Below are 10,763 nucleotides of genomic sequence, written 5' to 3' on the forward strand. Positions count from 1 at the left end.
ACGTACTACTGTAACAGGCACGTAGCATCGTTTTTGAAAGTTGGGGGGCCAGATTCATCCCAAAAATCTTGACAAGAAAAAAAAAAAAACAATTTAAAGTAAATTTTAAAAAATTTGTTGCTGCGAGAAAAAGTGTGGGGGGGGGGGGGGGGGGTGCCATTTTAACACTGTTTAATGGTTTAAAGGGACGTGGTCACGATTTTGGTCAAATTCACTTTTAATATTTTTATTATTTACAATGCGTTAGGAATGTATTTCTAATGATCAAGTGAAGCTTGAAAGTCGGTCGTAGAGTTATGAGCAAGATACAAGGCTCGTGCCCTGCTTTTGTTTACATAAGTTCAATATACCAGTAAAAAATATATCTTTTTCAAGCAGATTTGTCTATCTTCTTATTCATTTTAAGCATAAATAAACAGTTTCAAACGTTTAACACATTCATTTTAGGTGTAAAACTGGAATTTTTCAGTTTAACATTCAAAATGTAAACAAAAGTTTTCAAAAGTTTTGTTTACATAGCAAAGAATTGTAAGCTCTGTAACTCGCTTAAAACTCAACAAATCGTAATTTCAAATTTTAGTTGCCTATTAAAAATGCCTTGATGAAACATTGTAAACATCAAAGGGACTTGGACACAATTGGAGCTCAAAATTAAAAATTTTATTTTTCCAATTTTAAAGTTTAGAATGGTTAATATGGGTACTTTTTATTCTTAAATCAAAATTTGAAAGTCAAATGTTGAGTTATAAGCAAGATACAGAGTTTGAAAATCTTTGTTTTGTAAACAAAGCTCGAACTTTGTTATGGCTTACATATGTGTTTTATTGGTATAATTCTCAATTAAATGTTGCTCTTTTCTGTTTATCATATTATCTATGAACCCATTGAATCAGTTTACCTTGTTTTCCATGAGTCATTTGATCAAAGAAATGGCAATTCCGTACTTTACATTATTGGTTAAACAAATATAAGACTCGAGCTTTGTTTACATAACAATACCTCTGTATCTCTCTTAAAACTTTACTTTCAACATTCTAATTTTGGTCAATCATTCAAAATGAGCAAATAAACCTTTTATACATTAAAAAAAAAAAAAATTTTGATCTAAAATCGTGTCCAATTAAGTCCCTTTAAAATCAGAAAAATAATTTTTGACCAAAATCTTGACCATGCCCCTTTAAACTTTTTGCACAGCAGTTGAAAGGGCACCATACATAGATTTTGTTTTATTTATTAACCCATCTATTTCATTCTAACTTTAACTTTACTGTTACGATATAACATATAAATATGATAATATATATATATATATAAAATTTTATCATGCACATGCACTGAAAACCAAATATACAAATATGTTCAAGTTTGATTTGTGTGTGGCGGGTTTTATCTGCCCTTTTTCACTCCTTGTTCAATTTTAGGAACAAAATACATGTAACGTTAATTTCCATGAGGGATTTTTAATTTATAATGACTATGTAGAAAATAAGAAAGAAAAAGAAACGTCCCATAAACAAAATGAATAAGCATGCATACATGTACCGTACTTGAATTATACACCTAATCTATTTTTAGAAAGATGGATTGTAGAAAGATGGATAGTTTGCAAAACAAGAAAAGTTCCATGAACTAAATGGGAAAATAAGTTTGGTTTTCTGGATAACCTGAATTATAAAGTTTATTAAAAAAAAAACAAACCCGAACGTTGTTTGGTTAAACCGATCAAAAATGTACCATTAAAAATTCTCATGGGAAAATACTAGCATGTACATTACTGCATGGTATTGCATGTCAAGCATATCAAAATACACCAATTTTACGATTCTAATAATTTATACAGATGGTGCATGCATGCATGAGTTAATTTCTGTTTCTGTATATTTACTTATAAAATGAATAACAATCCCCGTTCAAATATTGAACAGAGCAGATTAAAATCAATCAGGAAAGATCAACTTGTAATTCTCACTGTACAGGTAGTATAATGGGATATGACTGATAACAAACCAATTTTTGTATATCCCCATAATGTCAAAGAATAAACTTATTCCTTAAATGGGATGCTTATCTGATCAAAAGCCCCCTTTCTACTAAAACTAACCACTTGCAGTTATAGTTTCTCTATTTCTTTGGGGTTTTTTTTTTCTAAAAAGAGGTTGTGTAGAATCTGTTACTTAATTCAGACAAAAAAGAGTATAGGTGTGCATAAAGACGTTTTAATGTTTTAAATTTGCAAGAATGAAAGTATTGCAGACCACAATTAAGTCACAGGGGTGTACGGTCGTGAGCGAAGCTCAGGCTGGGTTTTTACTTATTTTGACTCTAGTAATTATTTATTGATAAAATTGCCGACTCCTGTAGCTCTTCTTGGTTGTTGGAATTTACTTTCTTTCTTTTTTTCTGTCTCTGTCACAAATATAGAATATCAGAGACTTAAATAACATTATATATGCCTCTGAAAATATGCATAACTGGTTTGATTAAAACAAGCAAGTTATTGCTAGTGCTCGAGAGCGCTAGCAACTACGTACGTTAGTCTTTTTCACTGGAATACGCATGTCTGACTCCATAGAAGGGGATTCTGGGAATACTTTACTACTGTAGATAAACTGTACCACGTGAATTTCGTTTTAGGTCTTATAATGCAAAGTTATTTTAAATATTATGTTGAAAAGCTAGCTTTATCTAATCTTAACTACCTTCATGATCAAAAACAACCTCTGATATGTTTTCAGAGCTTGCCGGAAAGGCCAGAGAAGATACGATTGCTACAAAACAGTACCAATGGTTCTTGAAAATTTTCACCTCGAAATTGAAATTACAGTAGAGACATAATGATTAAGGTACAGTCACCACCGTACACCCCCCTGCCTTCCTATTGTTAATTAATCGATTCAGAAATTTAAACCAATGTTTTAGAAATCTGCTTCTGTGTTTTATGATGGCTACAGCGCTAGCTCACCAATCTTTTTAAAAGATAAGCTTGTGTAATGATAAGATGCTTAAAAATGATCGAGCAAAGAAGATGGGTGGATAAGGCGTGTAAAACGCCCATACACGGTCGGACAAGCTACTGAAAAATTAAAATATAAATAAATCTGATATTTAAAAAAAAAAAAAATCATTTATGACAATATATATATTTAACATACATGTATCATTGATTTTTAACCTATAAATATGTTCAATACTTGGAACATGTCGACTCGAATAGGCGTATACGTATTAAAACCTGCAAACAGTGTCATTTTCTTTAGCAGTTAAAGACATTTTCTTTTATTGAGTGAGTCTGTGCTTCATATTTTTCTCATAGTCTAAAGAAGGTCTATTGGAAAACAAACCGATTTCAATCAACAAAAACGTGGAGAGATGACCCACTATACATTAAAAATATCATGTATCCCAACAATTGAATGTTTTGAAAAAATAATACAAGTCCGTAAATTTGTGGTCAAAGTCATACATTATTATATTTAAACAGCCCTCTTCGATGTGTCCGAAATGGCTCAATGGTTAGAGTACCTGACATAAGCTAACCTTATATATCTAGGGTTTTTATGTTATGGGTTCCATACCGCTAAAATTTTAGGCAATATTTTTTTCTTATCTTTTGTTAAATATATTAAAACTGAATGTAGTTAAAAATGTGCTTTTGCAAACTTGTGTTATAATATATTTGAATAGATTTAATTGAAAAAAAAATAAATTCAAAATTGTATTTCACCACTAAACCGAATGGGCATTTGCGCCATCTTATTCCCCCATCTTCTTTGAAAAAAAAAAAAATTAATGGGACATATCAACAAAAAACACGTATTAATTACGCATGACTGTATATACGTAGAGAAAATTTCCAAATAAACCGTGGCAAAAAAGCACCAATGTATAATCCACTCGTATACTTATATAAGGTCTTGAAAGATGCCATTTATAAACAGGCTTTTGTTCATGTGAACGGTTGTTCAAACAAAAGAATAAATCAAATAGTCCTTTTACAAGTGCATTTTTCAAAATGTCCAGAGAGTGGCTGCTTGCGTTGATTTTCATAACAAATCAGGTATCTATCTATCTATCTATCTCTCTCTCTCTCTCTCTCTCTCTCTCTCTATCTATCTATCTATCTATCTATCTATCTATCTATCTATCTATCTATCTATCTGTCCGTCCGTCCGTCCGTCCGTCCAACTCTTGCATGATCGAGTGATATAAATGTTCTCTCTCTCTCTCTCTCTCTCTCTCTCTCTCTCTCTCTCTCTCTCTCTCTCTCTCTCGTGGTATTTCGAAATACAAATTGCCTGGGTTTTATTATGGGTTTTTTTTAAAAATTTTTAAAAAAATTAAGATAATTTACAGGTCACGGCTTCCCCTGGAGATAACAACGATCCATATGGTAAGTTATATAAATGATCTTTATATTTTGTCTTCTACATGAAATTTTAAATTTGAATAATATTTCAATAATTTCTATTAAAATAAAGAATTTAATTAAAATATTAGCAAATAGCATACACGTGTGAACTGTCCCAAATAAGAAATTGGTAAGATTAACAGTACATTGGTGAAGTACAGTTAAAGACAACATTTTATCAATCATTTATTTTTATTTACCTGATAAAAGCAAAAAAAAAAAAAAAAAAAAAACAACCCCAAAAAACGTGTATGACATCCCCCCTAAATTATTTAATTTAGGCTGTAATTTGATGGGCGTTTGCCGTGAGCCTGGCAGGGCTTGTGAAATAACAATTTGTAGAAGAATTCCATGGGCAACATGCAGGTAAATCAAGGAGAGAGAGAGAGAGAGAGAAAGAGAGAGAGAGAGAGAGAGATTTTCATATATTATACATACAATAAATTAAAATAAACATTAAAACTACACCAGAATTATGAATTCTTATCATTTTTTTTCACAGGGCTTTCTGCTCCGGCTGTCTCGCTCGTTTCTTCCTATACGGCATAGACATAACGGATTTCTGTGGAAATTGAAACCAAAAGTAAAAAATGACATTGACATTTGTCTGGCTGCCTAAAAGATTTTTGTAATGAATGTTAATTTTTAAGCAGTCAATAAAAAAAAATCAAATATGTGAACGTGTAAGGTTTTATATTGTTGATAACAATTTTCAGTTGCAAAGAATCAGGATGGTTTTAATTCACTACGTTTGCGAATTAGAACCATTTTAACAGGAGCTTGGACTTTGGGTACAGTAGTTGTGTCAAACAGCAATGTGACGTAGCCCTGTCTATTTCATTGCTGGTCACTCGCCAATAGTTCATTGAAATCAACAAGATTTGTCTGGCTTTTAAGCTATGAATACGCAATCGGTGTATATTTCACTTCAAACCAGCGTCATTTTTAACTTGTTTTGAGGCAAGAAATATATAGTTACATACTACCGAAAGTCCAAAGTCTTTTTAAAGTGGTTCTAAATACATTGTGGGTTTTGTGTGTGTTTTTAAAAAAAATAGTATTATATTCATGTAGAATCAGAGATTTAACTCTTGCTGAGTGAAACTAAAACCATCGTGATTTGTACTTTTTGAAAGATCGTCAAGTTTCAACACCGTAGAAATTCGGAAATGGTTTAACTATATGGAACATTGATATCATGAATTAATTTGACGGAAGAATGTCCTTTACTGTAAGTTCGATAGTAAAAAAGTTGATACAATATTCAACAGATTTCTTTGGGTTAACTATTCTATAAACTTTTAATAGCATGCAGTAAAACAGCATTAAGTTGGTAGCACGGCGCGAAAACCTATATGTATATAGACATCCATAGAATTCAAAATGGCACCGTAGCCCTGGAAAATGGCACTTTTTAGACATATAAATTTGGAAACATCAGTTTGAAATCCTATATAACGTGGATTTAATATATCATCGTTAAAAAACTAAAAAAATAAAGTGTTGATAAATATTCAAGTTTGACATATATATGTTTTTTTTTATAAACCTCGTTTTTTAAAAAAAAACATTTTTAACCTTCAAACACTATTTTCCAATACTAGTATGTTCTTTTTTTTTCGTTCAAGTCCATTCGGAATTTGATACCTATATTTTGTGAAAAGCCTCTGAAAATCATAATTATGAAAGAAAAAGAAATGTGGCTTAAACGGAAAGCATATGAATAAACATACATGTACTTGAAGCACTGTATTTACACGAAATACACCTAGTTTATTTTTAGAAAGATAGATTGTTTGAATGATGGATAGTCAGAAAAACAAGAGGAAATTTATGAACTAAATGGAAGAATAAGTCTGGTTTTTTGGATAACCTTATTTTTATAAGTTGGGGTTTTCTCTCAAAATGAAACATTTGGTAAAACCGTTGAAAAGTGTACCATTGGACAACGTGTCTCATAAGAGAATACTATTACATGCATATATATATTTTATGTGAAGTACAACGAAATTTACAAATTTTACGATTTTAATTACTTTTACGGAAGCCCTGGACCCATCGTCGGAACCCACGGGTTTTCTATCCGTTACACTGCTTTCAACAATGAAACCCACGGGTTTTCTATCCGTTACACTGCTTTCAACAATGAAAGCAGTGTAACGGATAGAAAACCCGTGGGTTCCGACGATGCCCTGGACCATAAATTTATTGTAAATGAGTTAAACATCTATAGGCTGTCTCGAGTTATTGGTTCCATCACTTTTTGGTGATTTTTAATAAAAATACACATACCTCTGAAAGAAATTAACTTGAAATCGATTTGAAAAGAGAAAATATCCAAGATATCTTCATTGACACATTATCATTTTTCATTCAAAAAAGTTCACAGGAACGAAAACAAAATTCTCACGGAGATTTATAATGGTAAAAGTTTACATCTTTTCATCAATCGGAACTCACTTGGAATACCTCGCACAATTTTTCAACACTATCGTCCGTAGTGTAGTAAATAAATATTAATCCAGACATTGCTAGGTATACATGTTGTGTACATTCGGACAATTTTAATTAATGATTCAAATGCAAGTATGATAAAAAGTATAAAACATTTTTTTTATTTTCGCTGTATTTAATCATCTTCGCTAGCCAAGGAGTTTCGGTCTACTCCGCTCTTCATAAACAAGGGTTTAGGGGGAGCGAAGTGGACCGAAAACCCTTGGCTAGCGAAGGTGAATTTAATTTACACACTAAAACAATCATGTCCTTATTACAAAAATCATTGCAGATACTTGATAACCCGTATTATTCCAGTTAATTCATCCCCAACGACTAGATTATGGTCAATATCAACACTCAAACCTCCATTACACGGATACTCGATATACCGGATAAAACCACCGTCACTACCTATGACGTGGACAATGTCGTTCGCGCTGTCGTTGACGAGAATTTGACAGTTGACGTCTGTAGAGATTTTGGACGGATAGAACACCTCGTGTTTGTACCTCGGGGAGAGATACGCGCGATACTCGAACCGCAATTCCCCGGATGTATCCACAACAACCACGGTTTCCGCTGCGTGGTCGGCAACGCAGACGTCTCCGTTTCCGTTTCCGGCCAAAAGAAGCACGGCAGTGTCCTCAACGGAGAACAACGGTTTCCCGTGTCGGTCATTCTGGATGACCTGCGTTTCCATGGCGCCCGAGTATCGCACGACCCTACTTTGACTCTCGTCCAAAGTGCGCATGCTCACCAAGAGATCGCCATTTTTGGAGTGACAGAGTCCCCTGGGACACCACAGACGTAGGTCTATTAAAGTCTGAACTGTATAACCGTCGAAGATATATATTTTAGTGTCGGACCAATGGACAGAAAATACCAGTTCCTGACGTTCATTTAACGACATAGCGCACACATGGCTAGCTGCACTGAAAGCTTTTAAAACGCATCCATCTCCATCCATTTGATGTATTTTTGAGTCATTCCCACATGCCCAGATGGTATCTGATTCTGCGTTTCCACACAAAACTCTATGAAGATGAGATGCATACGGACTCTGAATTGTAGTCAGTACTTCTGGGTTGTCCAACAATTTCATCTGACTTGACGGTTGGTCTAGTTCAGCGCTGCGGAGGAGTGACCCGACCATTTCTGAAATCTGCTCCTTTTTGATAATGCCTGGCATAAATTGTGGACACGCAAGTTTAGGTCCATCCCTGAACTGTTTGTGTCTACCTCTGTAGTTAATGATAGCTGATGCATTGTTAGATTTCAGAATAGTTTTACTGTAATGGATAAACTCGTGAAGTTCTTTCTCAGTTTTCGATGCCAACAACTGGGTATCTTTGTGCTTTCTTTTCGATTCCCTCCTTTGTTGGTTGACTTTATCGCGTAGTTGGTTGCAAATGTCTCGCACAACTTGGCACATTTTTTCTTCCTGTTCGTGTATGGCAGTGATGATGGCGTCGAAATCGACAGAATGAAAGCCAGCTCCGAAACGACGAAATTTTGGAGCAACGTTTTCTTCTAGTTCCTTAACGTCATGGCTGATTCGTTCCTTTAAATCTTCAAGAACAGTCTCGATTTCAGTGACGTCATGTGCTTGATGTGCACTTGTAGCACACTGTGCACATACTGGTTGGCCGCACTCTCGGCAGTACATCTCGCAGCGATTTTTCTCGTGAGAAGTGCATTCAGGCAGTAAGAATTTCCCCGATTTGTTCGTGATTTCGCCAATTGCGTGTCCATTTGCACGGTTCTTCGAGTGCATTGGAATGCACGTGAAGCAAAGGTCAATGTGCCCGTGACTGTTATGGTGTTTTTCAGGAGATTGACACGACTTACTGAGAGTAGGTGTATTGTCATATTGGGTGATGTCCATGTTTTTTTTACCTAAGAAATAAACACATTACAAAGAATATTTAAATATGTTGGCATACCTGTATGGCACTTTTGCTTTATTTCTTCATTTGATATGGAATTGTGTTCATAACCCTATAAACCCAATTGCATTAATCAGAATTTTAAAAAATACATATATCGTATTAACTACTCGCAACTTTAGTTAAACTACAATATGCAGGCATACCCCTTTCAACGCTTACCATAGATTATGATACCTGTAGCAGAGTAAATGTAACTATGTTAACTGAAAAATAGCTGCAATAATGCAGCCCTCTCCGATTTTTTTTATAGCTAATGTATACTGGAGAGAAAAAAAACGATAATTATTTTTGGACTATACTTGATATTTTTGGATTTAATTTCATTGTTCATTTTCTTTTTTTTTTTTTTTTTTGATTTTTTATATCTCCCCAAAAAAGTGGGGGGGGGGGGGGCACAACTCCATCCATTGAAATTCAATTTTCTTCATTTAAATTAAAAAAAAATGTTTGATGCCAGAAAAACTGGCGGGGGGGGGGGTCCCCCTAATGCTACTTGCTTGAGGTCTACTTCCCCATCAAAAAAAAAAAAAAAAAACAACAGCAAAACGATGCTACGTGCCAGCATCAAGACTATGTGCGTGTGCATACACGTACTAAGTTCAACGATGACATTACGTATATCGATAATACATGTATAATTGATTTCCATATAGTATCACTAACTTACCGATCGTACTAACTACATGTACACCCGCGTATTAACCTTGTTATAGCATTTAGAGAGGTGCAACTTCCTTTCACTTTGAAATATGGCTGATTTGTTTACAATAATGAGTTGTCGTTCGTTCATTACGTCACATACATTCTAATAATCTGAAAATCAATCAAACTACGTTTTTGTTAGATGTAGGAAATCTGATTCTCTATACTTTTAAAATTGAATGCCATTGTATGTTTTAATTTTTATTAACGATTGAAATTCATCAACGTCTTCTTATTGTAATGATGAGAGAGAGAGAGAGAGAGAGAGAGAGAGAGAGAGAGAGAGAGAGAGAGAGAGAGAGAGAGAGAGAGAACTATAAATACCAAATAGAGACCATCAGCCATGCATTGGAAGAGCAGTAAAATGTACATGGTAGTGACATACGATGATGTTGTATTGTTACCGTTTCATGTTGACAATCACCAATGCAAGAATTACAAAATGTACATATGATAAATTGATTATAAAGCATAAATGTTAATATGCATCACATTATTGATTATTGAATAAATAAAGTTATATATGTTTATATTCTTTCGGTGGAATTTTTACATTTGTTTTCCTTGTATAACCCCCCCTCACCCCCCCCCCCCAAAAAAAAAACAAACAAACAAAAAGCACACACACACTTTTCCACTGCTCTCACGCATATCAAGCCAATATCTTAGAATTTGGAATATTGGACTTCTTTAAATTTTATCAACTGAAATAAAAAACATGTTTATCAAGATTTGGTTTCTTGAGTAGTATTTTGGACAATATTCATTATTTCTATATTGAATAAATTAATTTTGAAAACCGTTAAGGTGAACATAACCTGATATTAAAAAAAACCAAAAAACTAGCTATCAAGTTTGTTTTTGAGTAACTTTTTTTCTATAATAGGAAATTATTTGTTCATATGCTAGTTATTAAATTGACCAAGCAATGGGTAAATGAAATAGTTGTATTTTAACCAGGTGACCGTTAAGGCCCTTGGACCTCTTGTATATTATCAATTTTTCAAAAAAAACAAAACAAAACTAAAACAAAAACAAAAACACAAACCATCTTTAAAGATTTCGGAATAAACCGATTCAGTATATAAAAACATAGATTAAGCTATTTCACTCTATCAAAGTGCACTGATTTTTTTTTTAAAATTCTGGATGACCGATCAAAGAAATATTTTAAGATTTTAAAATCAAATTAGATAATGATCTAATTA

General features: G+C 33.5%; 1 protein-coding gene across 1 annotated transcript; it reads right to left on the bottom strand.

The window, feature by feature from the left end:
- Positions 1–7,110: 7,110 nt before the first annotated feature.
- LOC128172626 (uncharacterized) lies at positions 7,111–9,606 on the bottom strand. Its single transcript, XM_052838399.1, has 2 exons — positions 9,521–9,606; positions 7,111–8,800 (listed from the first exon to the last, which is right to left on the bottom strand). Exon 2 carries the CDS (start codon positions 8,787–8,789, stop codon positions 7,185–7,187), a length of 1,605 nt encoding a protein of 534 aa, XP_052694359.1. The 5' UTR covers positions 8,790–8,800; positions 9,521–9,606; the 3' UTR covers positions 7,111–7,184.
- Positions 9,607–10,763: the final 1,157 nt, after the last annotated feature.

The sequence above is a fragment of the Crassostrea angulata genome, chromosome 2 (genome assembly GCF_025612915.1).
Source record: "Crassostrea angulata isolate pt1a10 chromosome 2, ASM2561291v2, whole genome shotgun sequence".
NCBI lineage: Eukaryota > Metazoa > Mollusca > Bivalvia > Ostreida > Ostreidae > Magallana > Magallana angulata.